The following is a 24,783-nucleotide window of genomic DNA, read 5'->3' on the forward strand; positions in this document are numbered from 1 at the left end:
AAACCTACCACTACCGATACCACCATCAACTCCACCATCATCCTCCGCCACCTACTCCACCACTACCACCAACTCCACCATCATCTCCACCATCGTGTCATCCTCTATCAAATCCATTACCACCGGCGTAGCCGTCATCATCTCTAGGATTATCTCCACCATCATCCTCACCATCACCACCGTCGTAACTATCATCATCATCGTCATCTCTGCCCCTCCCTCCACATGGAGCTCTACCTCGACCACCACCACCACCCCTCCCACCTTGTCGGCCAAGACCCTTACCTCCTCTACGGCCTCGACCCCTGACCTCTAATGCACCAATCACATTGTCATGCCACCTCCACTCACGCTGACTCGAACGTGTCCTAACACAACATCTTCGCTCAACACGACATCTGTCTAGGACATCAGGCACCTGGTCCATATCAGGAACCTGCCCTGGACCTCTCTGCATCACCTCAGCTGGTATCACAACTGCCCTGGGGTCACCGAGAAAGAGCTCAAGCAACAAGAATCTCCTGTCATGCTCATGCCACCACTCCAAGTACGCATGTGAAGGTCTTGGATTTGGAACAACGTCAAACCGTAACACATGTTGGGCCTTGTTGGTCCAATGAATGTGCCAACTCTGTAACGTAGTGGAAAACCACTGATCTCCACCTTTGTCATTCTTTAATATCAAGAAATTGATATCGAATGTGGCACGGGATCGGTGCTGTACTCCACCAAGCTGCGGTAGCACCTGATCCACCTAATGCCACTTTATAACAACAAAATAGATCAATGTTGTCACAGCCCTCCATAATGTCATATGTCGTGGCTCCAGTATCTCGGGGTATACCACCTGAATGGCATCAGGCAAGCAATATGGCATCCACGTGGACTGTGAACAGAAATAGTTATCGTTACACCATAAACAGTAAAAATTTCCAAGATAACATTAACGATGAATATATTCAAACCCTAAATACTCACATTCCCGCCCTAAAATACATCTATCCTAAGCCTATAATGCGCGAATCAAGGCCCCTTCTCGCTCAAAGTTGGCTGATAACCTGACCATCTACGACCTAAGACATTTTATCAACAACGGAAACAGTATAACCCAAAAGCAAGTACTTCGACGCCAATGGCCAATGAGAGACATCAAATCCCTCAGGCCAGAAACCAGAAAACCTCCAGAAGATCCATGACTGAAGGAGCTGTAATAGACCGGCTAACTTTTTCACGTTCCTGTTGGCCACATGACACATGCACCGGTATAACCATGACGATGCAGTTAGCATGAGGTAAAATACCCAATAGCTCCTCGAACCATTCCCATGCTGGGCGGCCACCGTCAATGTATCTCTCAAAGTTTGTGAGGCATCCGTTGACGTACTGACCATCGATCGGGAGACCTAACTGGTACGCTAAATCCTGCAGCGTAATTATGCACTCCCCGAGTGGCATGGGAAAAGTATGCATCTCCGGACGCCATCTCTCTATGAATGCATTCATCAATGGCTCATACAACCTAAAATCAGGTCTCGTTCAGCCTCGCAAAATGATATAAACCGGCCATTTGCAAGTAGGGCATGATCCTGTCATCTAGGAACATACCGTGTTACCTTTTCATGCTGATGATACAGCGTTGATGCTGCATAACGATAAAAAATTATTTATAAGAACCATAACAAAACAATGTTTAATTAAAAAAATTGAAAAAATGCTAAATAATGCATGACCTAACTTATAAAAAATTGTTTATAAGACCCATAAAAAATTATTTATAAGAACCATAATAACATGGTAAATAATGCATCACCTAATTGGAAAAAAAACCTAAACCCAAACATATAATCTTATATTTTCAAATAAAAGACAAAATGCTAAAACTAAATGAGTTTAACACGGGAGTACTCTAATAAAAATAACTTTAACGTAAAAAATATATTGCAATCCTCAATTACCATGATAACGGCACTATTAAGTTAAAGTGAATTCTAATCCTAAATTACTCCTCGCTAAATATAAAATTAATAACCTAAAAAATCTAACAGAGTTTACATTTACTACTCTAACTAATATTTTTAAGTACCATTTCAAATTTTTAAAATCTAACCAACTACTAAATCACTACTTCTAACCATCTTTTATATTGAAAAAAATTAATTTTCTAATTCCTAACTAATTTTCTAATTTTCTAATTCCTAATATATATAGCTACTAGAGGAAGCATGTTAACATTACTAGCATTACTAACCTATATTGACAAAAAAAAATTTCATTTACTAACTTTTTTATGAATGACACTAACAATATGTGCAACTTTATCAACTAATAGATACAGTTTGGATCGTCCTCTATGTAGTTAGATTTGAATTTTGGCGGGTTATTGACAAAATTTTTATTTAGGTTCATTTTGTGATTTGTAATTCGAACCAATTGAGTCTAAATTCCATATATATGCCTGATGTTAATAAATTGAATCTATTGATATCGATTTACCTATGCTCTTCAATGGAATTGTAAATCGAAGTTATTATATTCGATTTAGTAGGTATGTTGTTTCGATTTATTATATTTATTATGAGTGCAATTCGAAGTTCATAAATTCAATTTATCATATACTTGTCAAACTAACGTTTAAATCCTACTAAATTAAAACTACCTCAATTTTACTATAAACCTACTAAATCGAATTATATTGACAAACCCTAAATTGAATATAATAAATTCGATTAAACTGGTAAAAAAGATTTACATGTAATGTTTTTTGCTTTTGAGATTTTCACGTAATATTGGTGTGTGCTTGGTTTCTTTACTGGTTTTACCCTTAAAAAATCCCATTAATCGGGTTGACCTATAAGTCAATATTGGAGCGTATATTCTTTGTATCTTTTTGTTTGTTTGTTTAGCATAGCCATTGCCATTATTATCCCTTTTCCTCTACACGGTACAACCATCCAACGGTGTTCTCATAATATGGCTCACTCTGTTGCATGCTCATCTCTGGTCTCCCCCAAAAGGTACGATGTATTTATTAGCTTCCGAGGGGAGGACATCCGCACCGGCTTCACCAGCCATCTTCATAAGGCTCTTACCAACAAGGGAATCGAAACATTCATAGATTATCAACTTGAAAGAGGAGATGGCATTTGGGATTCACTTTGTAAAGCAATCGAAAACTCATACATATCGGTGGTCGTCTTTTCTAGACACTACGCTTCCTCAACATGGTGCTTGAAAGAACTGGTGAAAATAATGGAGTGCAGAAAACATCTAGGGCTGCTTGTTATTCCTGTGTTCTACAATACAGATCCATCACAGGTACGCTATCAGAGAGAGACTTATCAGGAAGCTTTTTCTGAACAGGAACGGAATCTCCGGAACCGGAACGATGAATCCGAAGAGCGTAGGTGGAGGGCTGCTCTGGCTGAAGCCACAGATCTATCTGGATTCGACTCACAAAGTAGGTTAGTTGTCTTCCTTCTATCTATGTATTATTTGTTAATTAATTAGCTGGATTAGTGCGTAATTAGCTGACTTGACTGTTGACTGTAACTAACTTGGGGTTGGTTTAGCATTTGTCCACTTGAGCAAGTGTGTTGGGTTGGAATCCCACGCTTTGTGTATGGAGTAATTTATTGGCAAACAAATCCTTAAATGGAGCTCAGGTTGTGGTTATTAATGAGAATGTAGGATTTTTAATCCCAATTTAACTTTTAAACTGATATTTTGTATAAAAATGATTAATTAAAGGGACTAAAATGTGAATGAAATGTTGTCAAGAAAGTCCTTGCATTCTCTTAAGACTCTGTAAAGCCTCAAGGTCCTAGAAAAATCTTCCCCATTAAAGAAGGAGCCAACTAAGCCAATATTTGATTACATTTTAGAAATTTTATACCCCCAAAAAAAGTTTTAAATTTATTGATGTAATTTTACTCTCAATATTTTAAGATATTTACTAATTACTATTATTGAAACAATAATCCAATGAAATAACATGACTTATCCAACGACTTACATACCTCATGATTTTCATGACATTTTAGTTAATTTCTCTTTAAACTTAAGTGATAAACAAGAAATCCAAAATCCTATTATATAGTTATCCTACTTATTATTGTATTCAGATTCAATTTTTAAATTTTTATACATTGATTCTAAAACTTTGTGGTCAAGAATGATATATCAAACTCAAAAAAATAGAAAATGGACTATATACTAATTAATATATTCCTTAAGTATTCCGATTGATAAAACTCTTTATGTAAAAATTCCTTTTGTTATGTGTATTTTATATATTTATGCTAGGGACGAATCTCTACTCATCAAGGACATTGTCAAAGATGTTTTGCAAAAGCTATTGGAATTTGGATATTCCAATACCACAAAAAGGCTTGTTGGAATCGAAGAAACTCGTAAACACGTTGAGTTATTACTCAAAAATGCTCAAAGAATTGGAATTTGGGGTATTGGGGGAATAGGAAAGACGACAATTGCTAAAGTTGTGTTTACCATCCTCACTCCCCACTATGATAGTGTTTGCTTCTTGGAAAATATAACAGAAGAATCAAAATATGGCGAATTGGCATATTTACGTGGAAAGCTCTTGGAGCAACTAAAGCAAATTAATCCTATAGGTAAGGTTGTAGGAACTAAACTCACAACAAGAAGCCTGAAAAAAGCTCTCATTGTGCTTGATGGTGTGGATACTCTTGAGCAATTAGAGTACTTGTGTGAAGAGTCTAAAGTTCTTGATGACCTACCAGAAGATAGCAGAGTCATCATTACAACAAGAAATAGGTGTTTGCTTACTAACAAAGTAGATGAGATATACGAGGTCAAGGCATTGAGCCCTGAAGAATCTCTAAAGCTTTTTAGCCTTAGAGCCTTTAGGGAAATCCATCCCAAAGAGGGATATGAGGAACTCTCAAAACGAGCAGTAGAATATGCAGGAGGTATTCCATTTGCTCTAAATGCACTGGGTTCATATTTATCCTCTTCGAGATCACTGGATAAAGATTTTTGGGAAAGCACTATGAGAAAACTTGAAAACTCCCCTAATGTAGAAATTCAAGAGGTGTTAAGGTATTAGATTGTCTGCAGCCAAAGATACTTTGCCACAAAAGTAGAAGACCGTGTCAAGAAGATACTACATGCTTGCAATTGATTCGAACCAAACAATGGACTGGTCGAACTTAAACATAAAACTTTAATATGTACTACATCTTATGACAAGAGAATACAAATGCATGACTTGTTACAAGAAATGGCTTTGGCGATAGTGCATGCACCAAGAAGCTGAACTGGATCTTGGAGGCTGTAGCAGATTGAGGGATGTCAAAGACATTCGTGTTAAGTACTTAGTACTTTAAAACAACACAGTAAGGAGAACAATTTTACTAATTTATTTTCAGGCATATGCTTTCAGATAGAAGTATTTAATTTGATATTAGTTTCTTTTATTATTGTTTTAACAGGGAACTAACACAGTGGAAGGCATACTTTTGGACATATCTCAGATAGAAGATTTACAGTTTAGTTCGATATATTAAAAAGATGAATAGGATAAGATTTCTAAAATTCTATTTCGCCAAAGGTAGTTCCTGTGGTGAGTACCTATCTGAAGGCCTTACACAGTTTCGTAAAGAATTAAGGTACCTTCAGTGGGAAGGATACCCTTGTAAGTCTCTTCCGCTAGGATTGTGTGTTGAGTTTCTTGTTGATATTCACAGGTGCCACGGCAATGTGGAAGAGCTTTGGCAGGGAAAAAGGTATATGTATCTGTATATATATTTACTTTCCGAGATCAATCAAAATTTTATTAAAAGATTTTCAGCTGTGATGTTTCCTTTCAACTTGTTGCAGGATCTTAACAATCTAGAAATGATTGATCTGAGTGAATGTAGAAAGTTAATGAACCTTCCAGATATGTCTAATGCATCAAGACTTTAGGTGGGTGAATCTCTCTGGTTTAGAGAAGTTGTGTCATCTTCATGAATCAGTTCTATCTGCTCTTACTGTGATACTGGACAACTGCAAAGCTCTCATTCAGGTTAAAAGGGAGAAGCACTTAATAGTTAATATCTAAGCAGGACAGCAATTGAAACATTGCACACATCCATTAGGATTCTAAACAATCTTAAGCCCCTTAAGACTTGAGCATCTTCCAAATGAGTTGCCTGGCTTGAAATCCCTAAAATATCTTAATCTTTTTCACGGTGAAGTGGAATTTCAGAAAGACCAGCTATATGTCCTGTTTAATGGCTTAGTATCGCTACAAATATTGCATTTTAAGGATTGTAGTAAATTGATTGAGCTCCCTGACAATATCAGCCTCTTATCAGAATTACATGAACCAAAGGCTTAATGGGAGCTGTATAATGACATTACTAGCTAACATAAAAATACTTCAGCTAGAAACTGTCCTTGGAGAATTGCAATCAGCTTCAATTATTGTTTCTTATATTATGTCACTCAGCTTTATGTGTGTTTGTATATGGTATACAATCAAGGGCCCTTACATTTTGTGTGACACTCAACCTTATGTGTTTCTGTAGGATAAGTTAAAACAAATCAAAACACAAAAAAGTATATTATAACATTGATCATTAGCAAACCGTGCAGTTACAAGCATCTTTTGTCCATAAAAGGTAGAAAGCTATATTCTGTTTTCAAATATAAACTGTAATCGACAGAGAAAATGTATACGATGGTTTAACTAGTTACTAGATTTGAGAGAAAAATTAAGAAAATTAAAACAGCTTGTTAAAACTTGTACTACAACATTACATTACGATGAGGTTTTAACTTCTATAGTGAAAAAGATGTTCGAAAACCTTCCCATTTCTCATTCAACTTCTCCAGCTTGGATATTGCAGATGCATATGAGACTTCAGAATTGTTAATTGTCAACGTTAGCTCCTTGCTTTCAGCTATGCAATTCTTAGCCTCGTCTGTTAGTTTCCTCCTTTTGCCATCACATTCTTCCAAGTCCTTATTCTACTTGGTCCGTTTCATTTGGATGATTTTTCTTTGTTCAACAAGAAGGCGAATATGTTCGTCAAGATCTTAAACCTCTCTGTCAACACTTTCTGCTTGAAACTTGTATTGTTTCATTCTTTCTTTCAGTAATTCTTGTTGTTTCCTAGCATCTAACATTTTGTGCACAAGTTTTTCTTTTTGTTCCAAGCGGCTAGTGTTGTCTTCAACTACTTTTTGGGTCGATGCAAAACTTTTGATCAGATCCTCAACAGAAGCTGACATGCTTTTCCATCTGATGCCTGTTCTATGCACTGTAAAGAAATTTGTAACTTATGTTGTAGTTCAATGTCACCAAGAATGTTTTCAAGTATGCATTCAAGATTATGCAGAGCTTCCCTTATGACAACATCGCTTGCAGAACAGGCTGGTTTCGGCAACGACTTCTGTGTTCCCAACAAGATGCTCTCAAGTTCAGCAAGAGGATCATCTCACTTGTCTTCAACTTTAGGTTTGTCAAGACCCATTTGTTCCTTTTTTCTTTCCGGATTTGGTTCTTCAACGGTCCAATTATTAATGTCAGGATGAACCAGGAGTTGTCTTCTTAGTAGCATTGGATTTTCTTCATAATGCTTAGACCTTTCTATGGTACTTGGTTGATCATAAAAGTTTTGAACCAGCATGTCTTTAGACACATTTTCTTTGCTGGCTGAATCCAAATTAACGAGCAGATCCAATCCAGCATCAAAATCAATTGGCCTTCCTTCATTTCCTTTGCTTTTGACCTACGCAATATAATCAGATTGACAAGATGTGATTGAAGGTTGTGGTAGGCTTAGAGAAGGGGGTTGAATCTATGCCTTCCTTTTAGTTGCTGTTGTTACCCTTTTAAAACAGATTGCAATTCTGATTCTGTTTGAACTCAGCAGCGGAAATTTATGAGACAATTTATTTTTGTCTCATGAATATCAGAAAACAAAACACAGCATAGAAGAGAAAAACTAACACCAGCATGTATCCTGGTTCGGTTGCCTTGTGCTATGCAACCTACATCCAGTCTCCTCCACAACTATGGAAGAATTTCACTATAGTTAACAGTATTACATACACCAATAACACAGGATTGACCCAATCCTTTCACACTCAAGTTCTAACCTAACTTGACATTGGCTATGCTAATACCTAACTATTCACTCTTAGTGCTAACCCAACTAAGAAAGGAATACCTCACAGGTACAAGATACAAGACATAAACACACCTAAAGAAATCAGAAAATAACTCTAGGCTTTTCTCTCAAGTGTATCACTCAGCCTTTTTCCACTCATGGCTTTTTACTTGAGTTCTCTCAATATGCCTTTTCTATCAAGAAATTACAGAAAGATAAACATTGAAAAGTAAATTACAATCTGTAAAACATGAAGGAGATTGACTTCATCAACAGCCTCTTTGCTATGTGAAAAACCAGCTTTGCAAACCACTAATTTAGTTCTTCAGTATTGGCCGAATGCTTCTTTGATAGAAAGCATTATCCAAGTAGAGGAACTTCACAGTGAGTACTTCACAGAACACAACTCTCAAACTCTGGTTTTCTCTTCTTGCTTTCTGAATGAACAACAAGCTTCTTTTATCTCCTTGCATGTGGCTGAGTTCTTCTTCCAAGGTCAACACCTTGAGCTTTGAGCTTCACCAACTCACAGATTCACTTTTTCACCTTAATCCTCAGAGAAGAAACTTTTCCTCTGACTTCCTCATCTTGACCGAAAGCCACAAAGCAGTAACAATAGAAATCTTCTTATGGTCAACTTGATCTTAGCCATAGAAATGCAACTTGGTCCCCAAGAATCTCTTGTGACCGTGGATTTGTAGCAGTGAAGAACAGAGATCAACTTTCCCTTGAATGCCATTTTCGGATTGTGCAGAGAGTTGGAAAGAAGGGATGAAGATCTGATGCATGCAAGATGAGATGGATTACCTTTAACCTAAGCTTGATTTGGATTAGATTTTCTGCTTTAGCTTCTATGCTTCAAGCTTAGATTTTCTCTTTCTTGCTTCTTTGGTTTCTGGCTTATGGAGGAAGCTTTTTCTCTCTTTCTCTTTCTTACTTTTCTGAAGTCTTGATGTGATTTGATTAGAGAGGAGAGGAACGTTGCTTTGGTTGGAGCAAGATGGAGGGAATTGAAATCAATTCGGGCTTGGATCGGGTATCCAATCTTTTTGCCCATTCTGATTTTTCAGCCTTGTTTCCTCATGGGCTTCATTTATTTATTTAATCCATTAGCCTTGTTTTATTTTTCATTCCATTTGGGCTGTGAATCAGATTTTGACCTGCAGTAGTTTTATAAATAATTAGTAATATGCAATTATAATTAATCAACACTAATTATTTATTTGCCCAAAAATAATATTTGTCATAACTAATTAATTTAGTTAATTTCTTAACTCAACAATCTCCTCCTTGATGACAAACATGATTTAAGCAATAAGCAAAAGAAATGAGTTTGAGTAAGGTTTAGAAACTCCCTTTGATTTTTGTCATTTGCTTTTATGTTGCTCCCCCTTTCCTTTTCAAAAATTGCTCCCCCTGGATTTATGCTCTTCTCTTCTTTCCTGTTTACATATGCTTATATGGAACTAAACATATGCTATGTACCAACCAAAAGTATAGCAAACAGTGATAGTTTAAATGGCCAAAATAGAGCTTTAATACATCAGGGTCAGAGTCAGATAGCAACATATCATAAAGCAAGTTTCCAACCTCTTTCACAACAGTTCACAATAATTGCAAACATTTGAAAATCAAGCTTATTAAAATCTGCTGCAGTCAAACAAAGTCCACAAAAAACAGTAATCAAAGGCAACTTTAGTCAGAATAGCATGCCAGCTATTGCTATTTCTCCTATTACTCCCCCTTTTGTCATCAAGGGTTGATAATAAGCAAGAACAACAAAAACATCACTATAAACCCTGCAAGAAAGGTTAGTGCACAGTCCAAAACACTAACTAAACTACCATAAGTGCATTAGTATTCAAAGTTATTACAGTCATCCAAAATGAAACAGTTCAAAAGTAGCTAAAGAAACAGAATTCATGAGACAAAAAGAGAGCAGCAGCAGTAGTTTTTATGAGACAAATCCTAGGCATCAGAACCATTCCCCTCCGAAGCAGCTTCTTCTTCAACATCCGTGGCAATGTCTTCATCATTTTGAAGGTTGTCAATGAAAGTCATCAGTACAGCCACCCTATCCCTTGATTTCTTTAGAAAGTTCTCATGCTTGCTAGCCAGCTTCCTTTTCTCTTTGCTCAATTCAATCAAGTGATTCGATTGGGAGACAAACTCTTGAGCAACATCCCTGACCACATTCAGCAGAGTGGATTTCTTCCCAGTGGAGATGGAAGTACCCTCAGTGGAAGGAGCAGTAGAATCATCTGGAATGAACTCTTCATCATCATCATCTAGAACCACTCTCTCAGATCGAGTTGGTCCTTTTTTCTGTTTCACTGAACCACCCCCTTTTAGGTATGAATGTCTGTTTTTATAATCCTCATTTGACAGGTCAACACCAAAATTCTCAAATATGCAAGTTAAAAACATGCCATAAGGTAGTGCTTTATCTTTTATACTTCTAACAGAATCAAACATGTATCTAGCCATCAAGTAGGCAAAAGAGATTTCTGTTTTAGTGATTAGGGCATACAAAAACAAGTGTGTCAGTGTAAGAGACCCTTTGATATGAACCACTTTGAGGAATCAAGATGTGATTAACAATTCGGTGCAACTGAGCACGTTCATATCCCAGGGCTTTGTGAGTGGGTGTGATGCCATCAATTAGGGAAATATGTTCACAAATGTGAGCCAAAGCATCATGGTAAGAAATACCAACACCTTCATCCCATTTCATAGAGGTATAAGCACACGGCCCAACATCAGTGTACTTCAAGGAGTCACTGATAGTTTCATTATTCAAGATAATGTCTCTGCCCTTAACATACGAATGTACACTTCCTTCATGGTAAGTCATGTTTGCATAAAATTCTTTGACCAACTGAGGATATATAGGTTTTTTGATTTTGAAAAGGTGATTCCAGTCTAAAAATTCCAAATTTTCAACAAAAGAAAAACCTTTCTTTTTCAAATCAGGTAAATCAGCCAGAAAAGATGGGCATAGAGTACGATACTGAACGACTCCCTCATAAAAATCATGGTTCATGGCAGATTTGAAACGATGGGGGTTAAAGTCTGAGTGAGATGTCATGTAGTGTGATTTGTGAGCAAAAGGATCAATGTCTGGTTCTCTAACAGATGTGAGAGGGCGATGAGGGTTACCTCTTTGTGAGCGCACAGGAACAGACCTTGACTTAGGTTTTGCTGTCTCAGTCGAGGAGGCTTGTGTACTATGGTTTTCTTCCTCATTTGGTGGTTTTTGATTTAAGAAGAAAGAGAGTAATGTGGGTAGTGGTGAAAACCGAAGGGATAAAAAAGGAGTAATGGAGGGAAGAGAGGGAGTGTTGGTAACCGTACCCAAAAGCAAATTTCCAAAATCATGCAACTGCATCACCATTTGAAAAGACTTGAAAAGACATGACCTCATTCAAGAAATATTTTATTTGATTTTAAAAATTAAAAAAATTAATTTTAAAATTTTGAAAAACAACAAAATTAACCTGAAACACTTTTTGGGCCACAAAACATTTAGTGAAAGCCTTTTATGAAACACACAATTCATCAAAAACTAACAAACAAGATTGTAACATTCATATTTGGGCCTTGAGATGATATGAAATTAATGAAACACATTTGGACCACTCTTGATCTGAATATTGAGGTTGGCCCAGATTGAGATTTATTTGAAACAAGCCCAGAACATGTTGACTTGATGGAAACGTTCATCACCTGCCCAAAATTGTCTCATGCCTGTTTATGAGACAAAAAAAAAAGCTCCAGCAAATACATCAGCATTTTTTAAACAAAGAATCATAACTCAAGATTCCTAGACAAGTCCTAAGCATGCAGAATCTATCCTCAGCTAATGGTTTTGTAAAAATATCTGCTAATTGCTCCTCTGATTTAACAAATTGAATACTAATATCCCCCTTTTTGGACATGTTCTCTTATTGAGTGAAATTTCACTTCAATGTGTTTGGTCCTAGAGTGCAAAACTGGATTTTTAGAAATATTAATGGCACTCATATTATCACACATCAAGGGAATATTTTCAGCATTTAATTTGTAATCAACAAGCTGTGTTTTTAACCATAAAAGCTGAGAACAACAAGAGGAAGCAGCTATATACTCAGCTTCTGCAGTGGATAAGGCCACCGTTGGTTGCTTCTTACTTGACCAGACATTTAAGGACTTTCCAAGGAAGTAACATAAACCAGAAGTGCTCCTTCGATCAACTCTATCACCAGCGAAATCTGCATCACAATAACCAACTACAGAAAAATCATCAATCTTAGGATACCAAAGACCAAAATTGGATGTGCCATGAACATATCTAATGATCCTTTTAACTGCAGAAAGATGTGACTCTTTAGGTTTGGATTGAAACCTAGAACACAATCCAACACTTTGCACAATATCGGGTCTAGAGGAAGTTAAGTACATTAGAGAGCTAATCATTCCTCTATACCTAGTCTCATCAACATCTTTCTCAGTTTCTCCCTTATCTAGTTTAGAACTAGGATGCATGGGAGTTCCCATGGGTTTGACATTTTCCATACCAAATTTCTTAACTAATTCCTTGGCATACTTTTCTTGATGAATGAAAATACCTTTTTCAGTTTGTTTAATTTGCAGCCCAAGGAAAAAATTAAGTTCACCCATCATACTCATGTCAAATTCACTTGTCATGAGTTTTCCAAATTCAGAACAAAGGGATTCATTGGCTGATCCAAAAATAATGTCATCAACATATATTTGGACTAGAATAAAAGAATCATTAGAGTTCTTGATAAACAGAGTTGTGTCAGTGGTGCCTCTTTGAAAACCATTTTTTCACAAGAAAAGAACTAAGTCTCTCATACCAAGCTCTAGGAGCTTGTCTTAAACCATAGAGAGCTTTAGATAATTTGAAAACATGATTAAAATGCTCTTTATTTTCAAAATCAGGAGGCTGCTCCACATACACTTCTCTATCTATCACACCATTCAAAAATGCACATTTCACATCCATTTGATATAATTTAAAACCACAATATGCAGCATAAGCTAAGAGAAGTCTTATGGCTTCCATTCGGGCAACAGGGGCAAAGGATTCATCAAAGTCTATTCCTTCTTCTTGGTCATATCCTTGTGCCACTAGTCTTGCCTTGTTTCTTGCAATGCTACCATCTTCTCCCAACTTGTTCCGAAATATCCACTTGGTGCCGGTCACTTTCTTTCCACTTGGCCTTGGAACCAAAGTCCATACTTGGTTCTTTTCAAACTCAAGAAGCTCATCCTCCATAGCTTTGACCCAAGAAGGGTCACTAAGTGCTTCCTTGACGTTTTGAGGCTCTATTTGTGAAAGAAGGGCAATGTTTGATCCTTCATTTGCCTTTCTAGTGGAAGACCTTGTTTGCACTCCATGAGAGACGTCCCCAATGACAAATTCCTTAGGATAATTCTTCAAGAATCTCCATTCACGAGGTCTGGTGGACTTGGAGGCAGATTCATTCACCAAGGGATTCTGAACGCTGCTGACTGCAGGATTTCCTTCAGATTCATGAGACAAAATGGAATTGTCTCTCGAATTTTCAGCAGTTGCAGTTTCTGGCCCAGTCATGTGCCTTGAACATCCACTATCCATGTACCACATGTCCTTTTTGTTCTTGGATGCTAGGCAGATCTGCATGATGAGTTTTAAGTAGCCTTAGGTATCCAAATTAATTTGGATCCTTTGAAGTTAATCCATCTTGGTTGCCCAAGTGCATTGAAATCACAAACAACATTGTAGACTTTGTTTCCTACAACTCTCTTTTCAATGAAGCATTGTGCATATGAGTGACCAAATTTCTTGCAATTAACACAATGATTTTCTGGTGTGTGTTGCTGAAACTGATGTGAGTTATATTGCTTGAAATGATTAAAGCTTTGAAATTTTCTGGTTCTTGGAGGAGATGCATTTCTTTTGACAAACTGATTTTTAATAAAGTTAATCCTCTTTGCAAAAGCATTTTCACCAGAATTTTTTTGAATATTTTTGCCTTTCGAAAATGAGGTTTTGTTGTAAAAAGTTGGTTTCTTGAAAGCAGCCTCATTTTTCGAAATATAACCCAAACCTGGCCGGTTTGAACTCGGTTCAGTTTTTGGTGAAGGCTCAGTTTTACTTGTGTATACTTCATCAAATTTTTCTTCAAGTGTTGGAGTATTTTCAATACCAGATTTGTTTGGTATGGTTTTGGTATTTGATGAAGAAGCCACAAACTTTATAGAGGAAATATTAGAAAATGCATCTTCCTTGGTTATGTAGCCTAAACCAGATTTTTCAAACAATGGTCTTTGACTTGCAAGTACTTTGTCCAAGTTACTAGAACCTTGAGCAAATTTTGCTAAGTCACCATTCAGCCTTTTACTCATATCATTTAATCTTTTATTTTCAGCAATTAACTCATGTGAAGGATCCACAATGTGCTTTCCTTTTAATTTTTCAAGTTCAGATTTTAGAAATCTGTTTTCTTCAATGATGTCCAAAGCACATTCAGTTTCCTTCACTTTTTCTTTTAAAAATTCATTTTCATCTCTTAACACATCTCTTTCAGATCTGCATTCATTGTATTTGTCAAGCAGTTTTGATGTGTTTAAAGTGAGATCATCAATAATAACATGCAAATCCTCAATGGTCAAATCATAATAGTTTACCTCATCAAGATTGTTGTTTCCAGCCATGAAGCAGTCTTTGTCATCTCCTTCAGATTCTTCTTCTTCATTTGAGTCATTCTCAAGATCCTCCCAAGCTGCCATGAGTACTCTCTTCCTTTCCTTCTTTCCTTTGTCCTCCTTTTTGAGCTTTGGACAGTTTAGCTTGAAGTGTCCAGCCTCCTTGCAGTGATGGCACGTCACTTTGCTCAAGTCGAACTTGTGCTCTTTTGAACTTGAACCTTTGTATTTGCCCTTGTCCTTCATCATCCTTCTAAGTCTCCTAGCAAAAAACAAAAGCTCGTCATCTGAAATACCATCACTACACTCACTCTTTCGGTTCTATTTGTGACTTGAGGGCTATTCCCTTTTTCTTTGAGTCTGTGTTTGTGTGTGTGGCTTCACAGGCAAGGAGTTTTCCTCTCAGCTCATCTGTTGTTACTCTCGGTTAGGACAGTGGCAGTGTTTTCCCACTCTTTTGTGAGGCTTCTAAGGAGTTTTCTCACCAAGGTTTGTTCTGCATAGTTTGTACCCATAGCATCAAGGTTGTTGATTATGATTGAGAATCTCTCAAACGCTTCATCAATGCTTTCTCCATCCTTCATGCTAAACATCTCATACTCTTTTCGCAGCATATCAATCCTCGTTTCTTTTACTTGTTTGGTGCCTTCGTGTGTAACCTGGAGTTTTTTCCAGATTTCTTTGGCTGTCTTGCATCTAGACACCTTCCGGTACTCTTCAAAGCTGATAGCACAGTGAAGAAGGTTGATTGCTTTAGCATTCAGCTCTATCTTCTTCTTATCATCTTCATTCCATTCAGCTTCTTCTTTTGGAGTCACCATTCCATCAGCACTTATTTTTGTTGGAATCTTGGGACCGCTCACAACAATCTTCCATATGTTGTAGTCAATGGATTGGATGAAGATCTTTATCCTTTCCTTCCAGTAGGAGTAGTTCTTCCCGTTGAAGAAAGGTGGCCGGTTGTTTGACTGGCCTTCAGTGAGGGTGTAGGCAACTGTGGTTGTGCCTAAGTTGTTCGCCATTGGATCTTTGCTCCAAGCGGTTAAGCTTGATTCTTGAGACCTTAGCTCCTGATACCAATTGAAGGTTGTGGTAGGCTTAGAGAAGGGGGGTTGAATCTATGCCTTCCTTTTAGTTGCTGTTGTTACCCTTTTAAAACAGATTGCAATTCTGATTCTGTTTGAACTCAGCAGCGGAAATTTATGAGACAATTTATTTTTGTCTCATGAATATCAGAAAACAGAACACAGCATAGAAGAGAAAAGCTAACACCAGCATGTATCCTGGTTCGGTTGCCTTGTGCTATGCAACCTACATCCAGTCTCCTCCACAACTATGGAAGAATTTCACTATAGTTAACAGTATTACATACACCAATAACACAGGATTGACCCAATCCTTTCACACTCAAGTTCTAACCTAACTTGACATTGGCTATGCTAATACCTAACTATTCACTCTTAGTGCTAACCCAACTAAGAAAGGGATACCTCACAGGTACAAGATACAAGACATAAACACACCTAAAGAAATCAGAAAATAACTCTAGGCTTTTCTCTCAAGTGTATCACTCAACCTTTTTCCACTCATGGCTTTTTACTTGAGTTCTCTCAATATGCCTTTTCTCTCAAGAAATTACAGAAAGATAAACATTGAAAAGTAAATTACAATCTGTAAAACATGAAGGAGATTGACTTCATCAACAGCCTCTTTGCTATGTGAAAAACCAGCTTTGCAAACCACTAATTTAGTTCTTCAGTATTGGCCGAATGCTTCTTTGATAGAAAGCATTATCCAAGTAGAGGAACTTCACAGTGAGTACTTCACAGAACACAACTCTCAAACTCTGGTTTTCTCTCCTTGCTTTCTGAATGAACAGCAAGCTTCTTTTATCTCCTTGCATGTGGCTGAGTTCTTCTTCCAAGGTCAACACCTTGAGCCTTGAGCTTCACCAACTCACAGATTCACTTTTTCACCTTAATCCTCAGAGAAGAAACTTTTCCTCTGACTTCCTCATCTTGACCGAAAGCCACAAAGCAGTAACAATAGAAATCTTCTTATGGTCAACTTGATCTTAGCCATAAAAATGCAACTTGGTCCCCAAGAGTCTCTTGTGACCGTGGATTTGTAGCAGTGAAGAACAAAGATCAACTTTCCCTTGAATGCCATTTTCGGATTGTGCAGAGAGTTGGGAAGAAGGGATGAAGATCTGATGCATGCAAGATGAGATGGATTACCTTTAACCTAAGCTTGATTTAGATTAGATTTTCTGCTTTAGCTTCTGTGCTTCAAGCTTAGATTTTCTCTTTCTTGCTTCTTTGGTTTCTGGTTTATGGAGGAAGCTTTTTCTCTCTTTCTCTTTCTTACTTTTCTGAAGTCTTGATGTGATTTGATTAGAGAGGAGAGGAACGTTGCTTTGGTTGGAGCAAGATGGAGGGAATTGAAATCAAATCGGGCTTGGATCGGGTATCCAATCTTTTTGCCCATTCTGATTTTTCAGCCTTGTTTCCTCATGGGCTTCATTTATTTATTTAACCCATTAGCTTTGTTTTATTTTCCATTCCATTTGGGCTGTGAATCAGATTTTGGCCTGCAGTAGTTTTATAAATAATTAGTAATATGCAATTATAATTAATCAACACTAATTATTTATTTGCCCAAAAATAATGTTTGTCATCACTAATTAATTTAGTTAATTTCTTAACTCAACAGTGATCGTTGAAACTTGAAATATTGATAAAATACTAAAATGAAAGTGTGAATGTTTTATATTTTCAGCACATCATAACTAAGATGAATGAGAAAATTTATCAAAATAAAACAACCATTGACTTACAGCTTTTGTTGACTTTTGAGTTATTTTCCCAAAGACCTGTTCTAGCACAAGTTCTTTATACAAAATTGTCGCCCTTTACTACGATGAGCTTCCAGCAAATCTACATTCTTTACTGCAGAGCAACTTTTTAAGGCTACCAACAACTATGATGAAAGTCTAATCATTGGTAAACGACCTAATAGTATGCTTTTCAAAGGAATTTTGTCCAATAATAGGGTTTTAACTTTTAACTATCGAGAAGTTCAGTGAATTTGATCAGAGCCTAATCAATGAGTTCAATAATAGGGTGGCTCTTCTAGAACAAATCTGGCATATGAATGTGGTCCACATCTTGGGTTATTGCTTAGAGATAGAGTGAAGTTCCTTTACTGGTTTATGAATTTTTCAATGATGGTACCCTTTTTGACAAGCTACACAAGGAAGAAAAGATCAGCTTCTCATGGAAAATTCGTCTAGAGATAGCAATAGATGCAGCTAGAGCTGTAGATTATTTGCACTCAGGTACCAGACTACCAGTTATCCACTCAAGTGTCTCAAGTGCCAACATTCTCCTTGATGACACTTATACTGCCAAATTATTGTTTGATTTTAGGAATCTAAGTTTGGGTTCGATGCATCAAGTTGAATTAGATGTTTATTATTTGGACCCAGAGTATATTCACACAGGCCAACTTACTGAAAAAAGTGATGTGTATAGAGTATGAAGCACCAAAAACAGTAACTGATCAATACGTATTTTTAATTTTTTTATTCTTTTCCAGACCATATGCATGGATGAGTATTTTCGTTGACCAGCATCCTCCTTCTTTCCCATCTCAAACACATCATTCTTCTTCTTCTTCTTCTTTTTCTTCTTCTCCAAACTCCAAACCTAGAATCGAAAAAGCAAAAGGAAGATGGAGTTATAAGGCAAAATTCATATGCAGCTATGGCGGCGAGATCCAACGCGATACACGACCACACCAAGATCCTCTACGTCCACCGCACGACCGTAACCTTCCCCACTATGCTTGCCACCCTCTGCAATCCCGCCGCCTCCGCCGACGTCTCCTTCAAGCACCAGCTTCCCGGCGAGGATCTCGACTCCCTTATCTCCGTCACCGACGATGACGACCTCGAAAACATGATGATCGAGTACGATCAACTCCACAGCGCTTCCCCTAAAACTGCTCGTATGCGACTCTTCCTCTTCCCCAACCTCCCTCTTGATTCTTCTGCCGCTTCATCTAACCCGAACCCGACCCGGCCGAAAGGCAGTTACAGCTTCCTCCTCCTTCTTCTTCATTATCTTCCCGTTTGGTTGGTCCGTTGAGTACTCATGGAAAGTACGATGTATTTATCAGTTTTGGGTGAGGACACGCGCACCAACTTTACTTGCCATCATCACGAAGCACTGTGAAGAAAGCGAATAAAGACCTTCATCGATTACGAGCTTCACAAAGGCGATGAGATCTCGCCATCGCTCTTTCGCGCAATCGAGGATTCGTATGTGTCTGTTATCGTCTTCTCGGAGAACTATGCTGACTCCAAGTGGTGCCTTGAAGAACTCGTGAGGATATTGGAGTGTAGAAAAGAATATGGACAGGTTGTTATACCTGTGTTCTATGAGATTGATCCATCACATGTAAGGAAGCAGAAGTTACAAAGAAGCGTTTGAGAAGCACATGCAAAATTCCACGCTTGATATAAACAAGATTCAAAAATGGAAGGATGCTCTGGCTGAAGCAGCTGATTTGGCTGGCTGGGATTCTGACTCTCGCTCTTATAGGTAATGATTCGTTTGAACTTCTTCATTATTCAGTAAATGGATTCTACTAGACTAGAACGTGATTCACGCAATGTCTGTGACGGTAAATTAACGATAATATATAATAAATATTAAAAATTATTATATTTTGTAAAATTAAATTAAATGTATAAACTGAGTTGCATGTACAAAATGACATTTTTATTTGGTGATTTTGATTTTTGCGTTTGTTTTAGTTGATGATCTTAGTCTTCTTATGTGGCACTCGTCCTCTTTTTTTTATTGGTTATTGTTAGAGTTGTTACTTTCTTCTTTCTGTATAGGTTCTTCTGAAGACATGTTCTTTATGAATTGTTGAGTTGTATACACTTTTTATTGTGTTGTTTGTTCCATCTTTATAAGTATGTTTTTCTTCCAAATATATATCTTGAATTTGTATAGTTTTCTTTCTCCTTAATCTCTTGATGGTATGTGATCTTCATCTAATGATATTAGTGTTGGCGAAGTTAGTTCCTATAATCAATGAATAATTTAAATTAGAAATAAAAATGATGTCTAAAATAACTAAAATAAGTAATTTTTTTTAGTATTACTTGTTTTATTTGTTGTAATGAGTGTTGAAGTTCAGTGTTTTTTGTTGGAACAAATGTTTTGGTAAGAGTATATTGTTTAGAACTTTCTTTAAGATTAAAATCATTTATATTGACTTCAAATATAAGTGAGGTTGCACAAATTTTTCAATTGGGGTGGTGTTTTAATGTTTTTACTTTTCTGGAGTGCCATTAGATTTGAAAAAGTTGTACCCAACAATTTTTTCTTACCCTTTTCACATTCAACATAATTATCTCCATTCGAGTAAGTTTGAGATGATGTGTAGTTCGAAAATAAATTTTTTGTGCTAAATTTGATGCTATTTGAAATAATAGTAATAAGAGACTTATATAAGTAGTTCAATCTTCAAATAGTATGGAATTTGAATATTTGTAACTTAAAATTTATTATAATTAATAATATTATGATATTTGTAATATGGATGTTTATTACATTGAATGAGTTATTTATAGAAATTAATAAATTAATTATTAGAATTATAAATTTATTGTATTGTTTACAACGGTAAGATATAATAAATATAGAAATATGGATTTAATGTCTTTGTAAGTTACAAATTTGGTTAGACGTTATTAATTTCTAATTATTATATTGTTTTTTGTATATATATATATATATTGCTAATTTAAAAATAATAAATGATTTGACAAAAATTGAGTAATTAATTTTAAAATTTTGCTAAGTAAACGATGTTGCTGACATGGCAATTGCACTTTACCTCCCTCAATTTAATGTGATGTGTATTTTAGTCTCAGGTCTGATTGATAAATTTTTAATCCATGGTTAGCAAATATAATGAGCAAAATGCCAAATGACGCCTGGAATTTGTTTCGCGCCTCAAAATGTTCTTTGAAATTTCAATTAATCTAATTTGAATTCCAAATTTTGATGGCGGCAATCAAGTTTATGATAATTCCATCAAGTCTCAGTCACATGGAAGTTGGGCAAGGACTTTGAACCGTGACAAAGTTAGCGGAGATGAATCCAAAGACATCAAGAACCCACATTTGAGAATTTAAATTGGGTTAAATGAAATTTCGGGAGCTATTTTAAGGTGCGAGACAAATTTCAAGGGTCATTTGGATCTTTACTCCAAACTTAGTATAAAATATAAAAAAATTTTATATCAAAATTGTATATTAGATTTGTTCATACCTAATGTATAGTGCAATTATTTTAGGGGGAACACATATTTAAGAAAGTTCAAGGATAGATTTGCATATATAGTTTTAAGGAATCTAAAAAATCTAAATTGCAATCAATGCGCTAGAATGAATAATGGTTCTTTCACTTAACAATTAAATTTTTATGCTCTATTTCATACTGTAGGGATGACACTGAACTCATTCAAAGGATTGTCAAATGTCAAAGACGTTTTGCAAAAGCTAATTTACCATTACCCACCCAATGATTTTAAAGGCCTAGTTGGTATTCAGGAAAAGTCTGCCCCTTTAGAATCATTACTAAGAGAAGCTCGATCGGTTGGTATATGGGGGATAGGTGGGATAGGCAAAACAACTATTGCGAGATATATATTTGAGTATTTGACAAATACTCTCATGGGTTCGAAGGTTCATGCTTCTTGGAAAATATACGGGAAAGATCAGGAGATCATGTGCAAGGACTACATGATTTACGTGATCAACTTTACTCAGTGCTGTTAAATGAAAAAGTTCGCCAAAGTAGCGCAGCAAAATCAACTTTTGTTGAGTGCAGGATCCGCAGACAAAGCAATTTCATAGTTCTTGATGATGTGAGTAGTTCAAAGCTGTTGAAAATACCTGGCTGGGGAGCTTGAATCCTATGGTCCAGGTAGTAAGATCATCATTACAACTAGAGATAAAAGTGTGCTGCAAAACCGGAGAGTTGAGAAAATACATGAGGTGGCGGGGTTAGATTCCCCTGCATCCCTTACATTGTTCAGCTTGAATGCATTTAATGAAGACTCTCCTGAAGTGGGATATAAAGAGCTGTCAAGAAGGGCAGTTAACTATTGCAAAGGTCTCCCCCTAGCCTTAGTAGTGTTGGGTTCTTTCCTCCATTCTAAAACTAAATTTACTGTTCAAAAATGTTTAATTTAACAAAATATACTGATGCATATTTGCTAGTAGTGTTAGATGAATAGAAATGTTTTCGTAATCTTTACTACTAGAAAGATCTAAATACATGGGAGAAGAAAAAGGCATGATCAGTACCTGATACCTAGCTGCAAATTAAGCATGAGTTCATAATTCTTATGACCTTTAGATATAGTCTCTCCTTGGCGCTTAGGGGACTTAAACCTGAAATGGGGAGCTCTTAGAAGCGAAGGAACAAGAGGACTTCCCAAACTACTTCCATCATAAGAGTAAGAAGAACCATCTTCAGAGAGCTATAATTACTAAGCCTTCCATCGACGGACTATTAATAAGTATATATTGTCTAAATATATTGAATATAATGAATCTTAGAAGGAAAAAATATACTTATTAATAAATTAAAAATGGGATTGAATAAATTTAATCAAACAAGGAATATATGGCTGAGTTCAAGCATCATTTGTGATAGGCACAATGGTGTCATTTAATATTTGTAGTAATTTTCATTTAGTAGGACAAGGCTTTGTTGTTGCTGTTATTGTTATCATTAATGTGAAGGTATGTAATATTAAATAAATGTTATGCCATTATTATCTAACTTTTTCAATAAATTTACAACACATTACTGGACAACACCAAAACAAAATTATCCTTATCAGTATTACATTTCAAGAAATTTTTTGAGGGACTAAAACCAAAACGCCCTATATTAATTATTAATTTAAGCCCTTTTAGACTAGTTTATATGTAGTTTCCAGCATACAACATGAACACATCACCTCAATATGATGTTGAACTCAACCCTCCATACCAATACCTTGGTTGGAATGATATGGACAACATCTTTACTACTATTCCATTGTTTCAACCACCTCCTCCATCTTGGATTGTTTCTAGTAGCTGCTATAAAGAATCAAATGATGAGTCACTTCACCGAAATTCTCCCAAAGATGAAACTACTATTTTTCATGGAGATTGTGTTGGGGAGGACATTATTAATAGTAGCGAACCAAATGATGATCATTTTCATTGTCAAGATTCAAGTACTAACAACGATGAATAAAAGAGCAACTCTGAGCTTGAGCTTGAGCTTGGATCTAAACTCAAACTCGAACCCGAAAAATCAAGTTATGACCCTCCTTTTCATCAGTATTCAAGTAACCCTACCCTGCCACCTTTGGATATTAATGTTTCTAGTGGTTACAACAATGATGAAGAACTAAAGAATTAGCTTGAGCCTGAAGTTGAGTCTACTTGTAGACAGAAATAATATCCCATTGCACTTGTTGCCTCTTGTTGAACTCCTTTCTTGCTAGATCATCAAGATTCTCATAAGCTAGCACTTGTTGCAGCATGTGAATCTTGCTGGATCTTGCCACTGCTTCTCCTCCTCGCAGGTTCGCCGCTACTCCTCGCTTGCCGTTGGTCCTCTTTAAGGTTCCAATTCTGTTTTTGATTTGTTGATTTTATTAATTACGTTGATTATTCAGCTTCTGTTTCTTTTGTTAATTATATTATTAGATTTGTTGATTTTGTTAATTACATTGTTGTTGTTGATTCGGATTCCATTTAATTTTGATTGATTTCATTGTTTTTCTGTTTTTGTTTCTTCAGCTTCTAATTCTAATTTCATTCTTCTGCATATGATATTTGCTAGTTAAAATTTTGTTTTGATTTTTTTATATTTGTTAGTTGAATTGTTGCTGTTAAAATTCTAGTTGAAATTTTAGTTGAAGAAGAAGAAAAAGAAGAATAGAAATTTAGTATTTTGGTGAAGAAGGAGAAAGATATTTTGGTCCGAAAGATGATTTTAAAACCAAGTTAAACTTTAGGGACGATTTTGTATGTAAGAAAAGGTTGGGGAGGAAAAAATTTTCGGCTATATCTTAGGGATCAAAATCCTACTTAACCCTAATCAAAATTATAACTTAGATCATCTTCAATTATAAAAAAAAAAAATGATGGGCCTACTGGGGAAGCCCCGTCCCGCCCCGCCCCGTCGTAACCTGTCAAAGTCCATAGATTAAGCGAGTTTTTTAATTATGGCGGTTTCAAATTTTCAGCCCGATCCACCTTATTTGGCGAGTTACGCGGTTGGCCTGGCAAGTTTTGGTTTGTTTGCCACTCCTAGATAGATATAATCTTTAAAATGATACTAGTATTGGTAAGGAGATACATATCATTTTGAAGAAAGACCAATATAATACAATCACTTGTATATCCATTAAAGACATTAAATAAACATTATAATATTGTTAATAAATTAAAATGAGATCAAACATATATCGAATATCAAGTTAATTTTTATGATATATAATTTCCCAAATTAAAATCAAGCATTAAAGAATTGTCAAAACAGAACACAAAAAAAAACGGTTAAAAAAATGCAGATAAAACAAAGAAAACAGACAAAATTATATAAAAAAAAAGCATAGACAGAATTATAAAAATACTAACAAATTGTCGAAAAACTAATAAACAGCCAAAAAACTACCGAATATATAATTAATTAATTATTGTATGAAACTATATAACATACAAAGTATTTATAAAAACACTCATCAACTACTATAATAAATACTAATCTACAATTACTAATTATTATTAACTCTCAACTACTTATAGTTAACCTAATAATATAAATGACACTCACGACCAGAAATCCCAGAAGATTTATCA

At 36.0% G+C, this 24,783-nt stretch overlaps 1 protein-coding gene and 2 pseudogenes across 5 annotated transcripts; all 3 read left to right on the forward strand.

Annotated features, from left to right (window-relative positions):
• On the forward strand, nucleotides 2,883-6,467 carry LOC107616539 (TMV resistance protein N). Of its 5 annotated transcripts, none has more exons than XM_021111471.1 (5): nucleotides 2,883-3,461; nucleotides 4,303-5,375; nucleotides 5,472-5,648; nucleotides 5,727-5,765; nucleotides 5,860-6,467. In XM_021111471.1, exons 1-2 carry the CDS (start codon nucleotides 2,971-2,973, stop codon nucleotides 5,084-5,086), a joined length of 1,275 nt encoding a protein of 424 aa, XP_020967130.1. In that variant the 5' UTR covers nucleotides 2,883-2,970; the 3' UTR covers nucleotides 5,087-5,375; nucleotides 5,472-5,648; nucleotides 5,727-5,765; nucleotides 5,860-6,467. The 5 variants fall into 5 exon arrangements, with proteins under 5 accessions (XP_020967130.1, XP_020967131.1, XP_016173977.1 ...); XM_021111472.1 differs by having other exon boundaries at nucleotides 5,472-5,602; XM_016318491.2 differs by having other exon boundaries at nucleotides 5,472-5,765.
• On the forward strand, nucleotides 18,964-19,439 carry LOC107614923 (annotated as a pseudogene).
• Nucleotides 21,060-22,129, forward strand: LOC110262452 (annotated as a pseudogene).

Source organism: Arachis ipaensis, chromosome B09 (genome assembly GCF_000816755.2).
Source record: "Arachis ipaensis cultivar K30076 chromosome B09, Araip1.1, whole genome shotgun sequence".
In the NCBI taxonomy this organism is placed as follows: domain Eukaryota; kingdom Viridiplantae; phylum Streptophyta; class Magnoliopsida; order Fabales; family Fabaceae; genus Arachis; species Arachis ipaensis.